Source organism: Carassius auratus, chromosome 44, assembly GCF_003368295.1.
Source record: "Carassius auratus strain Wakin chromosome 44, ASM336829v1, whole genome shotgun sequence".
Classification (NCBI taxonomy): Eukaryota; Metazoa; Chordata; class Actinopteri; order Cypriniformes; family Cyprinidae; genus Carassius; species Carassius auratus.
The window spans coordinates 3,380,027-3,407,728 of NC_039286.1; the positions used below are offsets into that span (position 1 = coordinate 3,380,027).

Here is a 27,702-nt window from a genome sequence, read left to right on the forward strand (position 1 = left end):
AAGATGGACAGAATGTTAGAATGAGAGGACAGAATGATAAAACAAAAGAAGAATGATATATTGAAAGAACGATGCAATGCTAAAACCAAAGAACAGTAGAACATAAGATACTGTAGAAATGATAAGGAGCATGCTTTGATGAAGAAGAGCAATAAAAAGATTGCATAGAAATAATGATCAAATGTTCCAACCAAATAATAATAATAGCAAGACGAGAATGACAGAATGATCAAGAGAATAATGAAACGTTAGAATGACAGAAAGAAAGAACAATAAACAGAACGTTAGAACAAGTTACAGAATGTTAGAACGATGGAGTGTTTTATAGAAAGAACAACAGAATGTTGGAACAAGAGAAAGACTGATAGATCATATGATACGCAGAATGACAAAGACGACGACAGAGCGATATAATGACAGAAAGAACAACAGAAAGAATGTTAGAGAAAGAACAACAGAACGATAGATAGAATGGTAAAGAGAACAATAAAGCGATAGGCAGAATGTTTATTTAGAAGGAGATTGACAGACTGACAGTTTTATATTAGTTTGACACAAATACAGAGTTATATTTGTTAAAATGATCTAATAAGAGCTAAACAGAGATCCACAGCCATATGAATCTGAAGATACTGAGGGGCTTTAAACGGATAAACCAACAACACCGAGCACTATTTCATGAATTATTCAAATGTTTCTTCACTGTCAGACTAGGTAAAACTTTGATAATAGTGCTCCGATCACTTCTCACTACAGGGGGAAGCAAGTACAGACCACACCATGAAAAGAGCAGGAGAGTGTGTGAGAGACACATGGAGGATGATAATAATCCTCCATCCTCCAACACATTATCACTGCAACACACCGCCTTTATCTGCCTTACACTTCCAGCATGAGAATGACTCTAGCGCTCATAGATTCTAATTTCTCCTCTTCTCATTCATCTTCCTCTCCAAACGCTTCTGAAATTAATTCAGCCCACATCACTTCCACAGACTCCATTCAAACTTTGTGTGATCATTTCAGCCTTAGGTGTGCAATCTATTGTATGAACTTCATAATGAATGTAATCTTAAAGTGTGAAAATCTCCAGCTGGAGTGCATTGATGCTGTTTGCCATTTAAAAAGTGTCAGTGAGTTGGTATTTATATTGAGCTAATATTTATACTTTCATGCCTGGCCATTTAAAATCACATTATATATTTTGCTCATAAGATCACAAAATCCAAATGCATTTAAATTCTTATAAGATTCTGCAAAATAAAATATAAAGAATTCAGAAGGAACTGTACTGACGTCCGGTCATCAAGATGCAGTAATGAATATTTTAAAGATGTCACTCAAAGAAAAAAATAAAAATAAAATCTACAGATATACTTAAGAAATTTGTTGGCAAATTTAAAGACACAAAGCATAGATATTTTCAGAACTGAAAACCTCTTTTAGTAGGACAACCTTGCAAACTAGTCACTAATAAATCAAGTGATTATTTTTTGCTTTTTTTTTTATTATTAAAATTATTTTCATTTTAGGTCATGAGTAGAAAGACGACAAAGTCTAAACGGACAAAAAATCTTGAGGTAAACCATAAGCCTCTGATTTGTAGAAATATTTAAACAATTTATAATTGTAAAAATAAATTTACTTTTAGTAATTTAGAAAATGTAAATTAATAAAATAAAAAAATAAATTACATAAAAAGAATTAACAATTATTATTAATAATAAGGTTTTAATAAAAATTTTTTTACACATTTTGAAATAAGTATTTAAATATTTACTCATATATGTTCTACAAATGTCTTGCATGTGCAACATTTCAGAAAACATTAAAAATATACATCCAGAGTCATGCTGTGTGTGCAAGTGAAAGCAGTGCAGCATCACTCATTCAAACATTTCCCATAGTACTGGGAAAAAAAACTCTCTGGTATACAAAAATATAAAGACATGAAAAGCAACACGCATACACACAGCAGACAAATCCAAAGCCCTGAGCTAAACGTGCATCTGCCTGGTTAGACATCGAAAGGTCACTGCTTCAGTCATGATTCTCATGAAGAACTGGACACAGTTTCACACATCCAAATCACTCCTCAATATCATTCAGAATCCATACAAAGCTCATACATATTTAACTACAATTCCATGTCTTTAAGTAAATGTGAATGGTGGTTTGCCTGTGCAAAAGTCACCAACACAACACAAGAATGCTATAGATGGATTCCAGGGAATTTCTATGTGGTTTTAAGGAGTTCTGGGTGGTTGTAAATGTATTTACAACCTGTATGGTGTTCTACATTGTCGCTAAGGTGTTCTGTGTGGTCAAAAGAGCCAACCAGACTTTTTCATCTCAAGCTCAAGCCACTCTTTCCATTTTCAGTAGTCTGTATTTTTCTACCAGATGAAAATCTGAGGTCTAATGAGAATTCATTGATAGTTGGGGTGAGGGGTTTGTTCAAATTGGCTTTTGTTAGTTATAACAGTTTCAATACCTAATAATGCACCATATGTCATGCACGGCAAATGTCATTGTCAAAGGGAAAGCATCATTGCTAACATCAAAAATGTCTGACAGCTGATGTAATCGGACATCCTAACAGACTGCGACTACCAAGGTCATAAATTATACATCTATATATTGAAAAAGACACAGCCAGGCCAACACTGAATACCATCTGGAGCCCGAGAGAAAGACAGGTTGAAAGACTGATAGCTGCAGATAGAGAGAGAGGTCAAAAATGCATTTCCATATGTTGAGTGATACATTTTGTGGTGTTACAGATCAGACAGAGATGGAAAAAATAGTCACAAAGGAACATAAACACAGCGACAGAATCAGGTATTTCTACAGTATCCATAATCATATCCATGCATCTATCTATCATATTTTTAAAGAGCCACACAGATGGGAAATCAAAAATTACCTGTATTACAGTGTATGATGTAGCTGTCCATCAGTGTAAACAATGTGCAAAGTAATTAATCGCTGAAACGAGTCGTTATAGATTTCAAATCTTTTGCCCATCTCTATGTACGTCACTAGAACACTTTGCATAATAATCTCCGCCTACCGTCTCTCCGAACTCTGACCTGCCCCACCCCCCCACACACACAGACGCTCTGGTTGGTGTGATAGCATCATGTCGAGGAGACAGTGTGTTTTTAATTGTAAAGGCAAGTTGTTTTATTTTCACTGCCAAAGAATGAAGATCAGAAGAACCAATAGCTAAAATTCATTTTTACCACAATACCAGAGCAGTACAACAAATCCCTTTTGTTGTGTTCACAACATTTCACTGATGACTGCTTTTCTAATCTCGGTGAGTACAAGGCGGGATTTTCAAAGCGTTTGGCCATAAAAGAGGGTTCACTACCAACTTTATTTGGACCAACAAGCATCTCCGAATCACAACGCGAAGTATGATTATGAAGTTATGTGTTTGTTTTCTCCCGAGCGTCTTATCAGTATGTGTGCTGTCTGCAGCCTGTCTGCGCTGATCTTCATTTACAAACACATCATTAAAATGAAGTGTAACTCCGTGAATACTCAACAAAGAGACATGAGCGAGAGATCTATAGAAAGCTTGACATGTCTACTTTAAAACTAAACAAGTGCTGCTAACAGATATTCTGTGATAAAGTAATCCATATGAAAACAACGCGATGTCTGTTTTTCATGTCTCCCTTCACTATATCTAATGTGACCACGCCCCCGCGCTGAACGCGCTATTCAGATTCAAACTGAAGCGCGCGGCTTGAATACACCCACACAGAAGAAAAAGCAGCGAGACTGTTCAAGTTTTTTATTTTACTGTTTGCTTCGCGGTGAGAGGAATAAGACATAATTCACCCCAAAAAGATGCTGAAGCATTGTTTACCGTGAATTTCAAAACCAATCAAAACTGACTATGTTAGTTGACCAATCAGAACACAGTATGCTACCGAAAGGTGGAGTTAAAGGAAACTGAATCTTTTGAACAGCTTCGCGTGAACTGTTTGGGGATCTCTGAGAATTGAGGTAATTTTAAAATGATATTTTGACAAAATGACAATGTTTTTTAACCTTGGATGGATTTAAACCTATTGTACAGGACTTATAAATAGTGATAGGAAGCTTAGAATTTTCATCTTACTGGCTCTTTAAGTATCTCAGATAGATCAATAGAAAGTTTTGTAGATACTGAGCTCCAAAAAATACAGACAGACAGAAAGATAGATCTAAGACTTTACATTTTGTTTTTAAACTCTGTCTTCTCTACTTAAAAAAAAAAAACTATTTTTTGCAGTATGAAATTCAGTTTGTTTCTACTTGCCTGTGGTAAATTATAACTGCAAAAAATCGGTTTAAAGCCGTATGAGGTCAAAGATGTTGTAATAGTTTTTAGATGTCTGAATCTAAAAGAGATAGCATGGATTTCCCAATAGCTCCTAAAAGTATGAACTTTTTCCAATACTAGCAAAGCACATATTTCTAGTGCAAGGTATAAGCATGTAAATAATGAGATTAACAACCAATGTTTTTAATAAGGAAGCACAACTGAGTTTACCCTAGTAAAAAAGTAATGTATTTAAAATGCATTTATCTCATACTAAGTGTACTGTAGTTCAAATCTATTAAATTTACTGACATATCACTTGAGACTTACTGATATAAAAAATACATAATTAAACTTTATTTGGAGTATTACTTGTACACAATGCACATTTCTTAATAGTATCCCTAAAATGTGTTTTCGTGTCACTATTAATTAGGATAGTATGATCTTTAAATAATATCAGTCTTTAAATGCAAGATATTTAAAGTTTGCCTAAATTTATGTATATTTGTATCAAATGTACTTTAGTATATACATAAGTATATCTCGAATATATACTAAGTATATATAGTCTTCAACTTCCCTTCCACACAATTAAAGTGCATTATAGCACAAAATTAGTTGTTCCAATTTAGTATACTAAAAGTACAATTGCAGGGTATTTTTATTAAGTACATAAGTATGTAAATGCGTTTGTAGTATACTAGGCATGAAATAAATAAATGTTAGTACAGTATATTTATTTTTGACTAGGGTAAGGATGTACCATTTGCCCGCAGCTATCTCTGCCCTCTGTGGGCTGATGGAGAAACTGCAGCATGCATGTGTTTGTACACAGATGTCTCATCAGAGCTCTCTCTGCTCATATTTTATTCATTGTTTGCTTGTGCGAGCTACAGGAGACCATACTGCAGACAAGCCAAAACAACCGATGTGTGTGTGTGTGTGTGTGTGTGTGTGTAACAGAGAGAAAGAGTGCTTCAAAGGTGCTTCAGCCAACACCCACCAATCTAAACCCAACGGCTCATTCTCTGTGTGTTTCAGAGTTCATGGTGACCTTGGCTGCTCTTTGTGGGCCTCCATCCTTTAGTTAAGACATGTTGCCATCTGCTCTTTCTACATCCGTCACTGGCCTTTATCCAAAACCACCCACAAACATCAGAAATCCAAATCCTCTCCATCCAGAACCTCTCACACATCTCTGGACACCAACAGAAGCTTTCCAAGAATTCCAAAAGCCTTGTACAAATATTCTAGATCTTCACGGCATGTTTGAATCTCCCAATGACTTTTAAGTTCTCCTGGGAATTTTGGACTTTGCGAGAAGTCCTTGCCATCTTCTTTGAAATTAAAAAAAAATAATAATAATAATTTAAAAAAAATAGTTGGCCATGATAGTTTTTTTATTCCAAAGACATGAAGCTTTTAAATTTAGAATGAAGAGGATTCACATTTCACTTTATAAGTGAGATTTCATTCTTGGACTGCCACAGAGCGAATGTTTACAAAAGTTCAGAGAAATATATTGTTAAAAAAAAAAAGTATCCATTTTATATATTATATTATATAAATTAAAACAAGTAAAAGATTGGATAAAATTAACATAAATAAGAAAATAATTAAAATAAAATTTTCTCAATTTTATTGTCTCAACAAAAAAAGTTAAACTAGATCAAGCTATCAGACACAATGACATCATAACAAAACTATAATATAGCTGAAACTATAGATCTATAATTTAAGTATAATACGTTTGATAAAAAATATCAGGGGTGACATTTAAAACATGGACATCTCTGCTTCACAATACCCTGAACAAGCTTGAAAAACGCAAAATATCTGTTACACACTCAGTTAAAAAAGATTCCACATCTTGATGATGAAAGCCATTTTATCCTCAGAAAAGACAGATGAATATGAACCTGCAATGATATTCATACGATAGTAGTTACTCTGATGGCTTCTGTCCATTCAGCTAAGATTATTTAAGCACTTTTTATGCTAACAGTGGCTCTGTTCCCATGTCTTACAGTACTGCTGGGTAATTAGAGGCCCTAATTGGACCATCCACCACTACATGCTGGTTGTGCCCCTGAAGGCAGCGCGTGCATCGCACAAAAGATTTATTACAAGAAAATCTGTGTATGCACATGGATGGAGAGTGCACAGAAAAGATCCCCAGGCTCTTCTGGAATCTTTTCAGAGTCTTTTGAAACACTTCAGCGTCTTCTAAAGCCTTTATGGAGCTTTGTAACATTTCTGTAGTGCACTGTGGGGTGGTGTAGCTGTTAAAGGATTAGTTTAGCCAACAATGAAAACTCTCATTCATTCATGCACGCACATACTGAAACTTGGCATATTGCTATTAGCGATGAGACACAGGAGAACCATAAATTGTATGTACATGCAGCCTAAATTACAACATTTCCATTTGTGGATGGTATCAAAGCTGGTAACTGAAAGGCAATGTGCTATCTGAGAAATACATTTAACCCTAGGTTATGTGAAAGTCACTATTATGGGATAATTTTTAAATTGCTGTAAAGACAGCATCATTATTCCAGCCTTCAGTGTCACAAGATCCTTCAGAAATCATTCTAATATACTGATTTGCTGCTCAAGAAACATTTATTATTAAATTTAAATTAAATTTATGCATTTAGCAGACGCTTTTATTCGAAGCGACTTACAGTGCATTCAGGCTATCAATTTTTACCTATCATGTGTTCACGAGGAATCGAACCCACAACCTTGCGCTTGATAAGCAATGCTCTACCAATTGAGCTACAGGAACACTATTATTATGATTATCAATTTTGAAAATAGTTGTGTCGCTAATATATTTGTGGAAAAGTGATAAACTACCATTTAAAAGTTCAGAGAAACATTAAAAAAAAAATGTATGAATAAAAAGATTCAGCAAGAATGCACAATTTATCAACACTTGCAGTAAAAACATTTATAATATTTATAATGATTTATATTTCAAAGAAATGCTACTATTCTATTTATCAATCTGAAAAAAAAATGATAATGGTTTTCAAAAAAATATTAATCAGCAAAAACTGTAACCAACATTAATAATAAAAAGCATTATTAATAACTGAGGAGCAAAGTAGCACATTAGAATGACACTGAAGACTGGAGTAATGATGCTGAAATTCATATTTGCATCACTGGAATAAATTACTTTTTAAAATATATTCAAATTGAAAACAGTTACATTAGATTGTAATAACATTTCACAACATTGTTTTTTACTGTATTTTTTATTAAATAAACGCAGGCTTAGTGAATGTAATGGTTTCAAAAATATTTTTACAAACTTAAATTATTCCAAACTTTTGACCGGTAATATACAAAGACCCCAGAATTCCTCTTCAATGTAAGAACTTGATAAATCCCTAAAACATTAGTCAGCATCCTGATGCTGCAGGGAGTAGTAGAGTAGAAGAGTAGAAGAGTAGAAGAGTTTAAGCTAACTGAAGCGTCTAGCAATCTGTTTTAATTAAAGAGTGCTAGCAAGAGCTAGAGGGGCATGCAGCGTTCAAAGTGTTCAGAGGGCTGCCACCTGATTAACTGCCTCCATCATGACCCAGCATTTCACTGGGGAGCTGAATGTATTGCAGAAGTGAAAGTACAGGCCAGGTCATGTCTGGAGTATTTGGGGTGGTCCGGATGAGAGTCCAAAACCCACTTAGTCTGACATGTAAAGCAATCAGAGTTCGTTTTTTCTGACCCCAAACTTCTGAATGGTAGTGTACTGTATATCTGTGAAATAGTCTTCAAAATGACCAATAATTGTTATTCTACCCACTTTTTTTCTACAACTCTTCTTGCAGATATAAAGTTAACTTGCTATGTTTCTATGTGTATCAAATAAAACTGTGGCTGAATGCTGATGTGGGCTTTTGGACAATACCTGCAAAAGTCCTGGCATAAATGCATTAAAGTACCTAGCAAGATTACGGAGCATTAATAATGATTTTAAATACATAAACATTACATAAATATGTTAATCTATACACATCACAGTCAGACTGTGATGCCTAATTACTGGATTTAATGTGACCAAGAATTTGTTTTTGGAGATTAATGGATCAGCACATATTTATAGCTTTACTGAGTGCCAAATAAAGTTAGTAAACAACCAATCAGAATCAAAATGCTTTAGAAACAGCTGCAGTGTTTTGCCATATTCTCAAATAACTGTTATTATTAAAGGTGCTCTCGTTCAGTTTCAGCCTTCACAGCTGTCACAGCTTCCAAACGCTCTCAACGCAAAAGCTTACTTGCACTCGTGATTCTTTAGCTCCGCCCACACGTCACGCCTCCAGCCGGTCGTGTTTTTCCGGGAAAAATCGGTACAGACTAGGGCTGGGCCGATAAACGATATCACATCGAATCGCGATAAAATTTAAATCGATAACGATGATAAGCTCCGGACATTTTCACTCGATATGGATTGATCCAAGAACCAATCACACAGCAGAAATATGCGACAGCAGCGTGCACGTGCACGTCAGTACACAGTCCTACCGCACTTTGCAAGCGAACTCGAAACGACGACAAAAGACCCCAAAAATGAGTGGAAGTAGCGACGAAAGTGAAACTAACCTCGGGTTATCATCAACAAATGACGAAATTGTCGACAAAAAGGGTAGCACGAATTCCGTAATATGGAAGTGGTTTGGTTATCTAAAAAGTGACGAAGCGCAGATTAAAACGATCTGTAAAATATGTCGTCAGTTTGTAAAAACCAAGACTGGCAACACAACCAACCTATTCCATCACCTAAAAATGTATCACCCAAACGACCACGCCGAGAACATGAAAATGCGGGCCGATGCTACTCCGTCAACAAGCAGGGCTAGCAGTGGGGCTGTACCGAAGCAAAAATCGATTGTGTCGTCTTTCGTGGCTATTACCCCTATGAGAAGAGTTCCAAAAGGAGCAAGGACATAACCAGGGCCGTTTCTTACTTTTTAGCAAAAGAAATGATGCCCCTAAGCACAGTGGAATAAGACAGGTTTAGGAAATTAGTTAAAGTGCTTGACTCACGGTACGAACTCCCTGGCAGAAAATACTTTTCCAAAACCGCACTGCCTCAGCTATATGAAGAGTGCCGCGAAAAGCTGGAAAATAATCTAAGGAACGTGAAATATTTTGCCACTACCTCCGACCTATGGTCGAGCAGAACATCCGAGCCATATATGAGCCTCACCATTCATTACATTGACGAGGAGTGGTGTCTGCAATCAAGATGCTTGCAAACTGCATATTTTCCGGATGACCATACTGCGGAAATACTTTCTGCGGGTCTGGAGGATGCACTCGCATCTTGGGGCCTTAGCGAGGACCGCCAGGTGTGCATCACAACAGACAACGACGCAAACATCGTCTCGCTTAAAAACTAGACTCGTCTGCAATGTTTTGGTCACCGGCTACATCTAGCCATTGGTAAGTTAACCATCTAAAAAATGTAAAGTTTTTTTTTTTTTAATTATTTATCAAATATTAAAATATTATTCACAGCATTTAAAGCTAGATCACGTTTGACTGCATAATTTAGAATATGCTGTCGTATTTACACTGTCCTAACAAACACCAACTTGCGTGTGGTTGTGTGCTGTAAAGGCAGTGATAAATAAATAAATGGTCGTGTAGCCTTGCTTTACGCTATTTGATAAATATGCATATATATTAAGTATGTTAAATGCCGTTAATGTTTTAAAATGTAAGTAATGCATCTATTCCACAATAATAATGTGATAATTTCTCATAATTAATTCCGTTTTGATTCAGTTACATTTCTGTTGACATTAAAGTTGTCATGGCATGCTTAAGCTGTTATGTTAGTTTATTGTTGCAGTAACTAGCCTTTATTTAACTCAGATTTGTAGGATAAAAGACAGCCCTAGTGTGTAAGGTCTAAATGTAGTTTCTCGCTGATTGAAAATCTCATAACATTGTAATTTATCATCACAAAATAATTTATCGTCACAAAATAATTTTTATCATCACAAATAAGTAATTTTTACAATCGTCTTTGCCTTTTAAAGATTCTAAACATGTACCTATATTGTTTTCTTCATCATCAGAGGGGAGTATGAGAGACCAGAGAATCCAAAGAGCCATGGGTGTGTGCAAAAAAGTGGTCAGTGCTTTTTCCTTCTCTTGGAAAAAGAAACGAGAACTAGCGGTCACTCAAGAGGAGCTCAAGCTGCCAAGGCACAAGTTGATCACAGAATCACCCACCAGGTGGGGGTCCCGCCATGCCATGATAGCACGAGTGCTAGAGCAAGAGAAGGCCATTGCAAAAGTTTTATCAGCTGATAAAAAAACAAGGCACTTGGCTCCCTCATGGCAGGACATCGATGTTCTGGAGTCTGTGTGTAAGGCTCTAAACCCACTTGCTGATTTCACTGATGCCCTTTCTGGTGAAAAATATGTGAGTGTGTCGTACCTGAAACCTGTACTGCATCTTTTCAGTGAGGAGGTCTTGAAACCTGTAGCTGATGACTCGGAGCTCACCAAGACCATCAAGGCTTTTGTCCTCACCTATCTGAATGAGAAATATGACAACGCTGCCACTGATGATCTTCTGAGCATAGCATCCCTTGTTGATCCTCGTTTTAAGACACGCTACATCAAAGATGACAAGGTTGAGGCTGTGAAATCCAGAGCTGTAGCTCAGATGCTGGATGAATGTCAGAGCACATCGCAAGCTGCTCCTGCAGTCCCATCCATTTCACTGGGAGGAGGCAAAGGTGACGGTGCTGCTGCTACACCAGCCAAATTGCAGAAGATTACACTGGGCAGCTTTTTCAAGAAGTCCTACAGCAAGTCTACTGCAACATCTGATCTCACAGAACAGCAGGCTATTGAAGCTGAACTAAATGGCTACCTGCAAGCTCCTGATGCAGACAGCGAGACCAACCCCCTGGAATGGTGGAAGATCAATTCAGCAATATACCCCAGAGTGAGCCTCCTGGCAAAACGTTACCTGTGTATTCCTGCCACCAGCTCACCCTCAGAGCATGCTTTTAGCACAGGTGGTAATATAGTGTCCTGCCACAGGGCAGCTTTAAAGCCAGACACTGTGGACAGACTAGTGTTTCTGGCAAAAAACCTGTAAAAGTTTACAAATTGTGTGCACTAGCTAAAAGTTGAATATTTTTGTTTACATTTTGCAAATTTAATCTACCTCTTAAAGCCAGACACAGTGGAAAGACTAGTGTTTCTGGCAAAAAACCTGTAAAAGTTTTACAAATTGTTTGCACTAGCTAGTTGTTGTATATTTTTCATGTTTACGTTTTGCACATTCAAAATACCTCTTAAATCCAGACACTTTTTACAGACCAGTCTTCCTGGCAAAAAAAGAAAAAAAAAATACAACTGAAAGTTTTACAAATTGTGTGCACTTGCTAGAAGTTGTATATTTTTATGTTTATATTTTGCACATTTAATGTACCTCTTAACGCCAGACACTGTTTACAGTTAGTCTTCTGGTGGGAAAAAACCTGTAATGTTTACAAATTATGTTTACAATAGTATTATGTTTACATTTTGGAAATGTGTAATTTTTTTTTTTAATAAACTATACTTTTAAAGTGTAATTTAATGAACCCTCTCATTTTTGTGGCTTCAGTCATTCAGGCATACTATTTTTAAGCTGGAAGCATTAACAACTTGTATCGAATATCGAAAATCGTTATCGTTCAATATGGATATTTTATTTCGAGATCACATTTTTGCCATATCACCCAGCCCTAGTACAGACTATCTTTCTCTTATGAATATAATAAAACTAAAGACTTTTTGGAGTTATGAAGGATGCAGTACTACTCTATAGATACTCAAGATTAACAGGATATTGATTGAAAACGAGCATTTCACCCCCCCCTTTAAATGTTTTGATAGTTTGTGCAGTTACTTATCACAAAATGATCAAAACTCCACTTTGCGCTTCCATCCTTTTTAAGGGCATTGCATGCTATGTTATTCCCTAACTACACACAAGAGTATACACTGGTATTTCTCTAATTAAAAGGGAATTATAGTGTAGACCCTAATACATAATTTCAGTCAACAATATTGTATATATATTCTATATCATAATTAAGGGACTCCAGTGAATACTTTAAGCCCGAAAGCTAAAGAATTAATATAGTGTAACTCCAGTATGTCCTATAATTCATTTTAGTGCATACTTAAGAGGAAAATATAACTAGTATTCTAGGACATATTCAGTAGGATACTGGACGCTAAAATTAAAATACTAGTATATTTCAGAGAACACTTCATCAATATCATGTTACAAAATGTTTTTATTCATGAATAATAAAAATTTAAGTTTGGATCGTGCACTACAAAGTCAATGTTCAAAAATATGAGTGACAGTTAAGGGGTTAAGAGGACAATATGGTGCACTAGCTCACACTTTCATTCAAGCTCAAGAATATAACTTAGTACATACTTGAGTGTGGAGGGTAATATTTTAGGTTCAATAATAAGGTTCAATTTAACATGTTAATCCAATAGCTAAGAAAAAATTTAAATGGAAAATATAGTATTTATTAATCTTGGTAAATGTTAATTTCTACATATATTTTAACATTTCAAATTTCATTCATGTGTAAATGCATCAATACATACATGCACCAATACATCAACAAACATATGTAAATGCATAAAATCAATGTGTAAATGTATAAATGCATAACTAAATGGCTAACAATAACTAAGTGACAATTCACTGTTAGTTAACAATGAATAGTACAATATTAATTAAATAACATCAACCCAGATTAATAAATACATGAATAAATTGCATGAATACATGCATCAATGCATCAACAAATGTATGTGTAAATGCATAACCAAACAAACAAATGTTAACCGATAAATTAACCGATAAATGTTAAATATTTGTGCCTGGCTTGAAAATAAAGGTTTCAGATTTAAAAATAAAGCAGAGGTTAAGATGACGTTACACCAATACTGGAGCATTCTCAATAAAAGAGAGCAGGAGATACCTGAAAATGAAATCAACAGGAAGCAAGAACACAAGGAACTACCATAGAGCAGAGTTGTGTTTGAAAAGAGACAAAACTGCAGGTGATTCACAGATCTGCTCACTGAAGCCAGGTCTCGACCGCACACACAGCAGGTCATGAAATGCATGTGAGTGTTTTGACAGCGCAACAGAACGTCAGTCATAACGGGTATGACGAAGTGCACGTCCTTGTGTCTCCACCAGAGTGGAATGAACTTCCATCGAGCTGCATCAAATCACACTGCAGATACGCCCATCCCAGAGAGGCCGACTGCATGCTGAGCTTATGCAAGATAGAACTGCGTCTCATGCTGCTGTTTTGATATGCTTAGGAAGAAAGGACAATGTAGAAAGCTAAATCAGGTTATGAGTTCTGAGGCCGGGACTCAGTCGAAACAGGAAAACTCCAAGTACAGTAATTAACTAACAAAAGAAAATGCTGGTGCAATCTTCACAAAGATGAGAAAAATGTTTTCTTCCAACACTACAAAGACCTGAGAAATAAAATTGTTCATTTGGAACATGCTGTCAGGGGTGAAATATAGCGGCAGCGCTGTATATGGGTGCAGGTATGGAGGTTTCTGTATCAGGTGGCATAAATAAAGACTGCTGTGGGTGGCACAGGATGCGGTCCATCCCAATCTCTCATTCCTCAGATTTCTGTTCAGTCATTTTCAATGTCAAATACAACGCCCATTTCTGGCTGTACCACCTGCGAAGGAAGAAAGTGAATGTGTGTATGTGTGTGTGTGTGTTCATTTGGCTTCAGGCTGCCTGGGAAACAAGTTTGGGTTGCTGTTGAGCGCTCAAGTACCTGTAGAGACTCACTAGAGGACGGAGAAACAATAAAGAAGGTGAGAGAGAAAGAACCGTGGGTAAAGACAAGTCCAGAAGCTGCCAAGTCTGACGGTTTCTGTCACAGTGGCCCTCTCTTAAGCAGCGAGAACATGGACAGATCCTCTCATTAAATGTGTTTGGTGAAAGACAGACATTTCACATCACATGTTTCCTGGAAGTACTTCAGAAATCAGATCTGGGGTAAGGTATTTTGCAACAGCTGTTTAGAAACTGAACTGGCGAGATCTGATTTCATGATTGAGCCTGAATCGCTTTGTTGTTCAGATCAAATCACTTTGGCTACGTTCACACTGCAGGCTGAAACGACCCAATTCTGTATCTGATCTTTTCATGACAGTCTGAACGACACAGATCCGATCTTTTCAAATGTGACCCAGTCCACTTGGGTATGTGGTCCTGAATCCGATACGTATCCGATCTTTTGAAATGCGACCTCCATCTGAACGGCCAGGCCACATGTATCCGTACGTCATTGATACGCTACAAACGTCATAATTCTGCGTTGAAGTAGGCGGGAACGAGAAGAGCCACTCACATCAGTATCCCACCACTCCTGGCTGCGACTCCGCACCCACACGTTTCTCTGTACCAACGTTGCTAACACTGCTCCACAAAACACCATGGCCAAAAACCTTGCTCTCCTCCTCCTTTTTAATTTTCTTCTTAAAACGAGAAGATTGTAATTGTGCTTGCTCCATTGGGAAAATAACTTTAATATTGCAAAAATGTTTACCGTTAGCTACTTCCGCAAACAACGAGTGACATCGTTCACCGTTGAGTACTCTTCTGCGCATGCGGGTCACTTCTGGGTCATTTCACGTTCACACAGGAGATCATAAAAGGTCGCATTTAATTGGAAATGTGACCAGCCTTGCAAAAAAAATCAAAAAAAAAAAAAAAATTGAGCATTAAGCCCTGTAGTGTGAACGTAGCCTTTGTTATTCAGGCTGAATCAGTTCAAGTTTCTGAATAAGATCACAATTCAGACTAAATCAGTTTGTGATGGTTAAATCTGAATCATCTTTAATTAAATCTTCATGGCTCAGTCTGAACAATTAGAAGTTGCTAAATTAGTTAATGTTTCAATCAGAATCATTTGGACATTTTATTCACAAACTGCAGCAAGTTTAGCCCCTGCATGTGACAGACTCTGACCAAACAACTTCTGACCAAAAACATATACAGTATATCATACCATGCATGCTAAAAAACACCCTAATAGGCTTCATGCACTGCCCACTGGAGAGTTTTTCAGAGTGTTGCTTTGTAAAGAGTCCAAAAGCAGACAGGACATTATAATTGTGTATGTTTGAGACTGTCTGAGTTTGGTGGTTGTTGATGAGCCCACAGGTACAGACATATAGGCTCATCAAGGAAGAAAACATAATTAGCTTCATGCCGCAATAAAAAAAAAAAAATCACTTTGATTTCCACATGAGGGTAATTTGCCATGGGGACAACTTACTCCTGCAATAAGAGAGGAAAAGAAAGAGTGAGAACAGAAAGAAACGAGGACTAATGTAAGTACATGTAGGGCTGAAGTGACCTTATGAGAATTCAATCATGGTCACTGTGCCCAGAAAAATCTTCAGTGCTTGACCCCTAATAATAATAATAATAATAATAATAATAATAACAACAATCAGTTCCTGGATCCTTAGAGACTACAGTGTTTTTTTTATTTTATGTTTAGTTATAAAACCCAAGATGTAAAACAGACAGGCAAGCTAGTTAGTGTCTGGAGACCTTGGTTTATGTACAGCAGAGACGGCAAGCGCTTTGACATTTCCAGAGCCAAATGGGACATGAGTCATGGATATTCTTTCTCTCTCCTGGTTTCTTTTCCTTCAGTCATGTCAACAGTTAGTAGGAAACTATACATGATATTTATAGTTCCACTGCAAACTTCAGAAGATCATCTCATTATCTCTCTCTCTCTCTCTCGCTCTCTCTCTCTCTCTCTCTCGTTCTACTACTGGGCATTTCAACTCTCAAAAGATAGAGACGATATACAAACAAATGTGTGTTTGTGTGTAAACTCACCATGAGGATATTTTGAAAAATCATGCCATCATACTCAAAGTGAGTAAACATATATAGGGATGCATCTAATCCATATCTTTCAGCATAATAACCAACAAAACGCAGTTCAATTCCAATTTCTTGACTCACTGCAAATCACACTGGTGTTTTTGCTGGTGATTTGCAAACAAATACATTTGATTCAAGTAATTCAAAACAACTCAAAGTGGACTAGACCAGTCAATAGTCAAAAGATGAGCTCAGTGAAACTGACAGGAACATGGCAATGCAACCATTTACTACATTCAGTCTGAGTTTTAACAGTAAACTGATGTTTTGTTTAGTTTTTTCTTTTCCTGAGTGTAGAGAAACCCCAAAAGTGGTTATGCTCTTATTTCAGATATCATATCCCATCAGATAAAATCTGTCAAGCTTGACAAGCCTTCTTACATAAAACATAACAGGAAAAAATCATACCTCTCATAAATAACATGTTTTTGAACATTTTCCCTCAGATGCATTTCATTCGCTATGCAATAAATTTAAGTGGTTTTGTTTAATTATTAGTGTCCTTTAATAAGTCAAGCATCACTCTTACTTTTGCTCATACTTTAGGTCAGTGAACTGAACAAACCTTAAACTTTAACTATTAGTCTAAACTCCAGGGTGTAAATCTTTCTGCAAACTTTAAGTAAGAATTTGATCCTTTGTTAACGTAATTTTACCGTGGATAAGTTTACAAAGAAAGAAAGAAAGAAAGAAAGACAGACAGACAGACAGACAGACAGATAGATAGATGTACAGTAAGTTGTGGTTGCAATAATGCTTGTGTAGGTCATTAATTGCTAAATTAATGCACTGTGGCTGAAAATAATAAAACTACAAAGAATGTGCCAAGGAGGTAAGAAAAGCTGTCAGTCATTAAATGAGAAAACAAAAAGTAACTCAGATATTTTGTTGTAAATTTAAAAGTAATGCGTTACTTTACTAGTTATATACATAGCTCTTACATATCTACATAGCTCTTTATTGAGACAAATCCCTCACTAAAGTACATCTAAGTAAATCCACACACAGGGCTCAGTCAAAGGACACCTCCACAACAACTTCAAAGCAAAGACAGTGTGTGTGTGTCAGTGCCTGTAGAGGCCACCTGCTCAGTCACTGATGCTGAAAGCAGTCTGGGATTAGAGAAGACGCACGCACACACACACACAGAGCAAAAAGACAACGCTTTTCATGTTCGCATGTGTGGAATACCACTAAGAGCACTGCACATGTCTTATTTTCCATCCTCAAAGACGCAGAGACAGAGGTGCGTAAAAGCAGACGTCTTTATTCAAAGAGAGAGCACATCAAAACAGTGGAGTCACGGGGAAATCTCAGATGGGCTCGAGTGATCAGACTAATGCACAGACTCTATTACGAACTCACAGCAATCAGTGCAGCCTTTGAACCTCCGTCCCATTACAGGATGTGCGTCGTATCAAGAACACAGTGGTATTTACTGCTCGATAAAGAGCGGGACGGCATTTAGACTGTGTGCTGCATGTACCTTTAGTGCTGAGGGTTTTAGATGACAGCTCCAGCGTGTTCAGCATCTCTGTGCCGATATTCTCCAGGGTGATGGTGAGCTGCTGCGTTTCTCCATTAAACAGCTGCAGGGACACGCTGGTGGACAGGTCTTCACTGGACAGATGAGCCGACCTGGACCAAATCAAAAAATACAAAGCATAAAACCTTTAAAAGTCCATTAGGGATGTAAATAATTGCTTTGAAAACAATTCAACTGTGAATCTTTACTGAGTTACGTGATGTATCATGACATTTTGTTACAGTTTGATGGGATTTTTCATATTTTGGCAGGATTCTAAAGAGAAGTTTTTGAAGATGCTGCTCCCTCAACTCTACCGAACTTCATTTATATCTGCGCGAATCATTTACACCAGACTGCTCTGTGAATGAGGGTCAGTATAAAGCAGTTTTTGCTGAAGGATGGAGCAGTGCCAGCTGTTTGTGATCCAGCTACACCTCCTAAGTATCATACGTTAGTTTTCCAAATTGCCTTTCTGAAAGACCTTCTTGGCACTCTGTAAGTCTGTTTTAATGGACGCTGTCTTCATGTGCTACCAGAATGATCATGAATAGGAAAATGGGAGTTAAAATTGCATTTGAAAGCAATGCGTAGTCGACTGCTGGAATTAGTTGAGCTCATAATCACAAGTGTGGCTAATAAAGTTTGTAATAGCATGCGATGGCACCATAAGTTTTTTTTTTTTTCACATCCGTGCTCCCATCTGTCTAATTCATAAAGTGTATTTTTTAATGCACAGTACAATCAGATGACTGACCTTTAAACCGAGTGCCTTTTCTATAAAGATAACAGATTACGCATTTGGCTCATACCCAAGTGGCAATTTTAACACGCTAAGAAAAATTATCTGTATAGTATTAAATAGAGCATAGAGTTAAAACTTCACATACGCACTCTGGGGACATCAGAGACTTATTTTACATCTTGTAAAAAGGGGCATACTGTAATTCTGAGGTCCCCTTTAAAACATTGTGTGAAAAAAATAAAGTTTCACTTTGAAAAGCTCAAAATGTTAACAAGGACAAGTACTTTTGATTGCTTTGCAATAATTTCAGAGTGTGTGGAGAAAAGTGTCTGCTACATAAATAATTGTAAATCACAAGGTATTATTACAGTAATTATAATCGATTACTAATTTGCATACTCATTATATTGAAATAGCATTCTCAGATTGAAGCCTTTACATCCCTGATGTCCTAAATATTAAATAAAAAACTAACTAAATAAATAATGAAAAATATAAGTAAATGAATAAATAAATACAAATATTAAAGTAAATGAATAAATGACTGGGGCAGCTATTTTGTAGTCAAGAAGTATTGTGAAAGTATAAAACCTTACCAAGCTTGTGTCTCAATAACATGTCAGTCACCAATAAAATCTTAAATAATCATAAGTGTGTACCTTTAATGCAAAATCATGCTAAATGTATTTGTTTGTCCGGTTTGGACTACTGCAAAGACCAGCCGATGGCCATGTCAATAAGGTCAATGGCTCTTTTAATTGAAAGGTGGGACCTTCTTTTCTGCAGCCGCATTTCAATTAAAAGAGTCAATAGCCTTATTAGGGCTTTGCATGAGTGATTTCTCATGTGGCTTGTCTCCTTATATCCCCTTTAGTTTAGCAATGGCATCTTGCACAAGGAGATGTGCAAAAGCACTGCAAAATTCAGATTTATCATTATAAAAGTCTTCAAAATTAGGGAACACCCTGAGGGCTTGAGAAAAACCCTTAAAATAAACAGTCCATTAAAAAAGCTGTGCTGCCAATGTTCTATTCCATCAATTCCCCTTCTATCGCTGTGTTTGTTCCACTCAGGGTGTCTAAACAACCTCTAGTCAATCGCTTAAAAGTTTTAATCCATTTTTCATGTCTTCATACTGTGCAGAGAGCATTTAGACTGATGTTTGGCTCTAAAAACCTCTTCAAGAAGCTCAGAAGCAAGTGAAAGAATAAAGTGAGGACGGTCAATCTGAAAGGAGTCTGAAATATCAATTCACAGCACAACATTTGCATAAATTAACGTTTTCCTGACATTAAAAAGACTAAAAGTTCCTTTAAGAAAAAACTGAACAACGAAAATACCAAACAGTTTTTCAAAGCATTGTACTGTGGCATTGATATCATGAATTTGATCTTAAAAACTGTCGTTTACAGGAGGATAAACGCAACGCAGTGCACAGTCTGCAGTGAATAAACGATGAAAAAGGCAACTACTGACAACTTGCATTTTTACAGAGTTACGGATTCTCCTATTCATTTTTATATTAGTGGTTTGTCTTCTCCTGCTTACAATGTCTTTAACCAAACCTTTATTCCAGCGGAGCCAAACAAAACAAACCAATTTCATTTCATTTCATTCTGAATGTAATTTCAGACTGACTCATTCAAGTTGAAGAATAATATTATTAATGTACGTGAGAATGAATGTGTTTACAGCAGCCTCTCCAGCGCTAAATATGATGAAAATGACTGACAATCCCGTCAAATAGAATATGAGGATTTATGTTTGAATGTGTGTAGGACTATTACTGTAATTAGCTCTGGGTGCTTTGGGATCGTCCAGAGTCTTTAGCCTGCCAAACTCTTCTCAAACAAACCATATTAAAGAAGAAGGTGGGTGGGGGGTGGGGGGGGGGGTATGTTGCAGTAATAATGGCATAAAAGTGTTCTCATGCTAAACCCATATGAATTTACAAAAGATAAACTTGTTTTGTGAAGGGAAAATATGTATACAGATGAAATGCAGAAATAGTAACTCAATATGGCAGCTGCAGCCCTGCCTTGAAATTAAGAGAGCCAATTGTATTTTAATAATTTGTTATGCTAGAATATGCATGCACATTAGCTGGACCAGCATGAAAAATGTAAACACCTACAATATGTAAACCTGTGGTAAATTGACAGTATATATATATATATATATATATATATATATATATATATATATATATATATATATATATATATATATATATATGTATTCAGTAAAAATGCCCAAAACAATAGTTGATCAAGAAAATAAAAAACCTTCCCTTCAGGTTTTTAGAGTCAGGGAGGATATGACAGCAGTGGGAACAGTAAATAGGGATTCACCTCAAACATACACACACACACACACACATATACAGTGTTCAGTCCCTAGATATCATCACACTGCAGCCACTTCATCATCTTTACTCTCTTTACTGCATTTCCTCCCTCTAACCACAGCTGCCCGATGTTGATGAGTAACTGCTATTTCAATGCTTTCTTCTTCTTTTTTTGATGCCAGTCTATTTATTTGTTTATTTTGATTTAATATAAATTTTTATACTATATATTTTTTTTAATTATTAGTGCTGTCCAACGATTATTCAAAATTAATCGCATCCAAAATAAAATACTGTGTTTACATAATATATGTATGTCTACTGTGTATATTTACTTTGTTAATATAAACATAGACACGCATGTATACATTTAAGATTTTTTTTTTATATATTAGATATTTATATATAAACTGTATATATACACACATATTTATATATATATATATATATATATTTTTTTTTTTAAATATATATACATGTATGTGTGTGTGTAATCTCAAAATATTTCACATGCCTTCACTTGTTCATCAGGTTCTAAAACATAATAGAAAATTACAGAGAATATTGATGAAATCAAAATCATTTGCTTAATATATAAATAATAAATAAGCAAATTATTAGCACACATTAAAGCACATTATGTTTTTATAATTTTAGTTTTCAGCAATTAATAAAAAATATTATTATTGTATCATATGAATTTTTTTTTTTTTTTTTTTTTTATGACCACAAGTTTATTTATGTTTTAGTATGATTACGGTTGTCACATGGCTTAAAACATTCTGGTAGCTAATTCAATTATTTGAATAATCTTTTATATGTTTCCAAAAGACAACGGCATGAATTTTGCTGCAAAACTTTGCTACCTGGTAGGCTGATAAAAACCTCTGCAATCCTGACTCCCAAAAGCTGCCAACAGCAGCCAGCCAATCACAACAGATTCTCTGCCAGCACTTTATTTTTGTGTGCAATATGCATCAGGCAGTCTGTGGGCTTTTCATGAGCAATCGGGCATGCTGTCTGAGGCTGAGAATAGCCATCTGAATGCTTCCTCTGATTTGTGACAGCACTGAGCAAAGACACATCTCCATAAAACTGTTTTGCAACTAGGCTACAGCAACTGAAACATCCTAAGAGAATGTGACCTAATTAAATCACCTTATTATTGGTTTTTATTTGATTTTATACAGAAGAAGAGCAAACCTTGGTAAGGATGTAGAAAGCTGCAGTCGTGGGAGTGACGGCACCACCTCCACCATACAGCCGCTGCTCTTCACCCCCACCAGACCCTCCAGAAGACAGTCACTGCTCACCCCAAACACCGACGTGTGATACCCTGCAATATTAGCAAAAATCATATTTCAAAATGTTCCAAAATAGCAGCCCGAGCTAATGATCTGAAGGCAATTAGAGCTCATTAAAGTCCTTCGAAACATGCGTATGATTTGTAGATGTTAAGAAGTGTTGGAACAGCCATAAAGCAGGGATCAATAAGTTTATCCTATTTTAATGAGAGGATATTTAACTGGTTTATTCAAGCAGGGAAATGCTGGACTTGTTTTTCGGTTTGAAACAGATTTGATTTCTGCATTATTGCAGCATTATGGTGCAGAATAAATGTTCAGTACAAACTCATTTCTCGTTTTATAAGAGAATATTCAATGGTCCATCGGTTTTAAAACACTAGAAAAATTACAGAGCCATTTACCTACCATTTAATATTAACACCCTACTTAAAGATGTTGCTGGTTAATGCACGTTTGATTACAAACAAGACTCATTTTAAATTATGTTTTTTTTCACATAATGTTTTGGACTTTTTATTTATCACAGAGACTTGGATAAATGTGGATGAGTGGAGTCCAAGTTATAAACTTTGTCCAACTGACTATAATTTAATTAATACCCCAAGATCAGTGGGTCGCGGTGGGGGTATAGGTACAGTGTGCAAACAGCAGTTTAAATGTCACCGTTTATCGACCCTGATCTACTCGAACTTTGAAGTTCAGTTGTTAAAACTGGAGTTCTTTAAGTCTGTTTTGGGTTGTCATTCATCAATCTCCAAAGTATAGCCAGGCTCTTAACTAGGAATTTTCAGATTTCTTATCCTCTATTTTATCATTGTCTGATTCTATCTTAATTGTGGACAATTTTAATATTTTAAACATCTGTTGTCCTGGGAAGCCTTTGGTCCAGAAGCTACTGGTTTTCGGACCTGATGGACTCATTTAATTTTATTCAGCATGTCCCTGGCCCTATGCATGAGAGACATACTTTGGACCTTGTTTTTTCCTTAGGGCTGTCAATTTGTGATGTTGATGTTAATGATGTTTGCATTTTGGATCATATGCCTTTTACTTTCAGTCTAAATGTACCGAATTAAATGAGGGTGACTCAGACCTCTTATGTTTGTTCCCGTACAATTACTCCATCAACACCACAGGCTTTTGGTAAGATTTTTAGTGCCTTTTCTGATGTATCATGGTTGGAGTCTGCACCTCTTACGGCTGATCCAGATTAATTACTTACCGGTTTTAGTTCTGTTTGTTCTGAAGTCTTGGACTCTGTTGCTCCTTACAAGATTAAGCATTGTAAGGTAAATCGTCAGCCTTGGTTTAATGAACATACTCGTGTTCATAGACAGCAGTGTAGAAAGGCAGAACGGGCTTGGAAGAAAAATAAACTTCTGGTCTTTCACCAGATGTTACAAAACTCAATTCTTGGGTATCAGAAAACTGTAAAAGATGCTAAAGCAGCGTATTTTCAAATATTATATCGCAGCAATCAAACTCACCAAAAGTTTTGTTTCAAAATATTAATAGATTTTTTTTATCCAAATGTTGTTACGATACCTCCATCTACAGAGTGTTGTGAGAAGTTTTTAAGTGTTTTCTCTGGAAAAACTAAAAATATTATTTGATTTGGATGGAAAGGTGGCAGCAAATACTACTAGTGTCAACGCTTTTGATGTATTTTATCTGGTTTCCTCTTTTGATATTAGTCCTATTATTGCTCATTTGAAATACCCAGCTATCAGTTGGGATGTTTTGCCTTCAGGTTTGCTTGGTGCGACAGCTAACTTTATTGGACCAAGTATTACATCTATTGTGAACTGTAGCCTTTCTACAGGTCTTTTTCCATCATTTCTTAAGCAAGAGGTCATTCAGCCCCTTCTCAAGAAGTATGCTCTGGACCTTTTGGATTTCACAAATTATCGGCCAATTACAAAGCTGCCCTGTATTTCGGAAAATATTGGAGAAAGTGGTTTTATCTCAGCTGAGCTCTTTTTTGGCTAATAATGATGTGCTAGATGCTTTTCAGTCTGGCTTTAGGGCAGGACACAGCACTGAATCAGCTCTATTGCGAGTTTTCAATGATTTGTTACTCATTGCAGACTCGGGTAGTCGAGGAGCTTTAATTATGCTCGACCTTAGTGCAGCTTTTGATCTAATAGATCAAGATATCCTTATTAAACGTTCAGAGCATGTTGTGGGTCTGAGAGGGGCTTTTTAAAATAGTTTTCTTCTTACTTGATGGGATGATCCTTTTCAGTGAGGGTTGGTGAATGTTCTTCCTCTTCAGTATCTACTGACTGTGGAGTACATCAGGGCTCCATTTTGGGACCTATTCTGTTTTCACTATTTCTGTTGCCTTTAGGCCTTATTTTTAAGAAAAACAGTATGTCTTAGCTTTATCCTGATGATATTCATATCTGCCTATTAGATCTGGAGTATCAACTTCTCATTCATATTTGTTGTTATGTCTTGAGGAGGTGAAGTGCTGGTTAGAGCAAAATAGCCTACAGCTAAATGCGAGTAAATCTGAAGTAATAATTTTGGGGCCAAATAAGGTTGACTGTGACAAACAATGTGTTAGGTACATGGACAACTTATGTGCAGTCCCAAATAAGAAATATGGGTGTAATTTCTGACTCGGCTCTAATGTTTGATCATCAGATTAAATGTGTGGTAAAAAGTTGCTTCTTTCAGTTGAGGACTACTGCAAAAATGAAATCCTTTTTGTCTGGGTGCCGATCTTGAGATAGTGATTCATGCATTTATCTCCTCATGTTTGGACTACTGTAATGCACTTTGTTTGGGAGTGAGCCAATCTCTTATTTCAAAATTGCAATTGGCCTATTATATTATATGAAGAAATTTAATATTTATTCATGAGAAATGACTACAGATTACAGAAGTTAAATTGCCATTTCATGTGGTGTTTAAGGTGTTGTACTGCTCACCATTGATTGTGATGTTTCCTCCGGTGCGAGGAACTCCAACCAGAGTAACCGGATAGAGACCAGACTCCGCTGGCAAAGACAGAGCGGCAGGAAGGGACTCAAAATCTACACCTGATGTCAACAGGCCCTGATGAACACAATCACACAGAATATACAGTACAGTGGTCAATATATAGTGCTCAGTATATAATCATTTGTATCATATAAAGGCAGTGTGAATGCTCTGCTTTTGTGATCCATGTAAGAAAGAACGTAAGGATTTCAATATTTTCAGTTCAATATCAATAAATAAAACAATTTCATAAACAATAATGATGATAAAAATAATTATAATTTTAAAATAAATAAATACATAAATATAAAAATGTATTAAAATAAGATCGATATAAAAGCAAAAAAAATAATAATGTAAAAAAGAGAAATAAAAAGTAAACTAATTCATAAAAATGAAAAAGAATTAAAAAAAAAAAAAAAAACATTTTAAAAAAATTAAACAAACGAAATGTACAATAAATAAAAAATAAATAAGTGTTTACATTTTTCTGTTGAGTTATTGTGTTTTCTCACCAAAGGAGAAAAAAAAATGCAATTAAAAAGCAGATTAAATGTAAAACACATGCAGCCACAGACAGCTTTTCAAGGAGAGAATCAGTGTCATGTGCACATGAATGCTATTAAAAGATAAAACACACACAACCTTTTTTTTTTTTTCAGCATAAACTGTTTTTACAAATGTATGGTCTTTTATGCTAGTTTTTGTCTTAGTGTGTGTTAACAGTAACAAGAAGAGAATAAATAGATGCCGAAACAAAGCAGTATGAAAAGACAGTAATAGACCAATGAAAAAATTATGGGTGACGGACCAATGGTTTGAGATTTCTGGGTTTTCTTTCTCTTCTTCTTTTTATTTATTTAGTTTTTACAACAAACATCACATAATCAATCATCCTGATATCCATCTGATATGGAGGAGATGAAATCACTCCCAGCATTCTCCCCATTACCCATGGAGAAAACTGCTCTTGTTCACAGCACTACAGAAAAGGAAAACGGGTTAGCAGAATCGCAGCGGCAGATGAGAGCGAGAGACACAGACAGATTGAAAACGACATGCTTACACCTTCGTCCTGGAGGTGAGGGCCGATTATTACCATGCCCTGAGAAGTTTTCCTGCATTCTATTCATACTTGAGACATCATTCAGACTCCAACAAATGTGCTTTATGGGATTTTTATCATGTAGCCTGAATGAAACCATTAAACTCTGAACTCAACAGGAAATAATAGGGAATTTCCAATTTCTCCTGATATTCGATCAACTCAATGTCCAATGTCTCTGTGACATGAAACTTATATCTATCCAAAGAGAACATAACATAGGGTTTTAAAGTCAAGCCATTTTACTCAGACGATTGGAATTCCAATTCACATAAAAATTGCACAATTATAATTTAAAGACTAGTTGAAAAAATAAACAATATAAAAAATATTACATTTAACATTTACATAATATGTTAATATTATTAAATATCTAAAATATATTAAGGTTTCTGTAAAGTAGACGTTATAAGGAAGTTGGTTCACAATCACGCTCAGTATTCTTTACTAAATGATTCAATGTACCATGAAATTTCACATTTTGGCTCACTTTGACTTGATTATTTTGTACAATATTCTTTTCTCTAAAACATCGTGACTCAAGTGTATCTTAAGTAAAAATAGAAATATATAATGTAGTGGAATATCAACAAAACAACACATTCAGTAGCTCAAGAGATGTTGTTTTTTGGATAAGAATAGAATGAATAATATATAAAGAAGCACTTTAGAAATGCATTTATAAAATAATGTACCTCCATCACTTCCTGCCTGGTGAAAAATATACGTAGGCTATATATTCGGTGGTATGATGGAGTATGATGTTTGTAACTGGGTGAACACACCTCCACAATGAGGTCTTATTCAGCCCATATCCATCCCTAACCGCCTCCAGAAAACTCCCCAACTCCCCTATACAAAACGCATATGCCTAGTAGTCATGGAGATGCTGAACAAACAGACAGCACGGTGGTACATCAGATATATAGTTCGCAGCCACTGTAAGACAGATGTCAGCAGTAATGTCAGTAAGGTCACTCCGGTTCATCCTGGCACCATTCACAGTGCCATCTGATTCAGGTTATTACTGGCAGAGGAATTGTATCGGTCGGGTATCATGCTGATACCATCTGGGGCAGATCTGGGCATGTCTGGAACAACACAACTCACTTTTGCAATCATTTTTCATTTAACACAAATACACACACATCTCCAGTTCAGTGTGTCCCTGGTGAGAAAGGACAAAAACCTTTCTGGATTAGAGTTTAACCTCTAGCTGGAGAGTACACCTGTGCCCTGAGTCTACGGGTGTGATGCTCTAATGGTTTTGAATCGAAGCTGCTAACATAAAGACAGTAAATTCAGTCCAACAGTCACTATAATCACAGACCTGCTCCATCACTATTCCACCCTTGAGGAA

The 27,702-nt window shown here is 36.1% G+C and overlaps 1 protein-coding gene across 2 annotated transcripts in view; it reads right to left on the minus strand.

The window, feature by feature from the left end:
• The window catches only part of LOC113062144 (trafficking protein particle complex subunit 9-like), a 194,880-nt gene that overhangs the window by 101,612 nt on the left and 65,566 nt on the right, over positions 1 to 27,702 (minus strand). For both annotated transcript variants that reach the window (XM_026231766.1, XM_026231765.1), the window contains 3 exons: positions 25,186 to 25,312; positions 22,146 to 22,278; positions 17,812 to 17,963 (listed from right to left, as the gene is read on the minus strand). In XM_026231766.1, the coding sequence (XP_026087551.1) occupies positions 17,812 to 17,963; positions 22,146 to 22,278; positions 25,186 to 25,312 (412 nt within the window). The remainder of the gene's footprint in view (positions 1 to 17,811; positions 17,964 to 22,145; positions 22,279 to 25,185; positions 25,313 to 27,702) is intronic.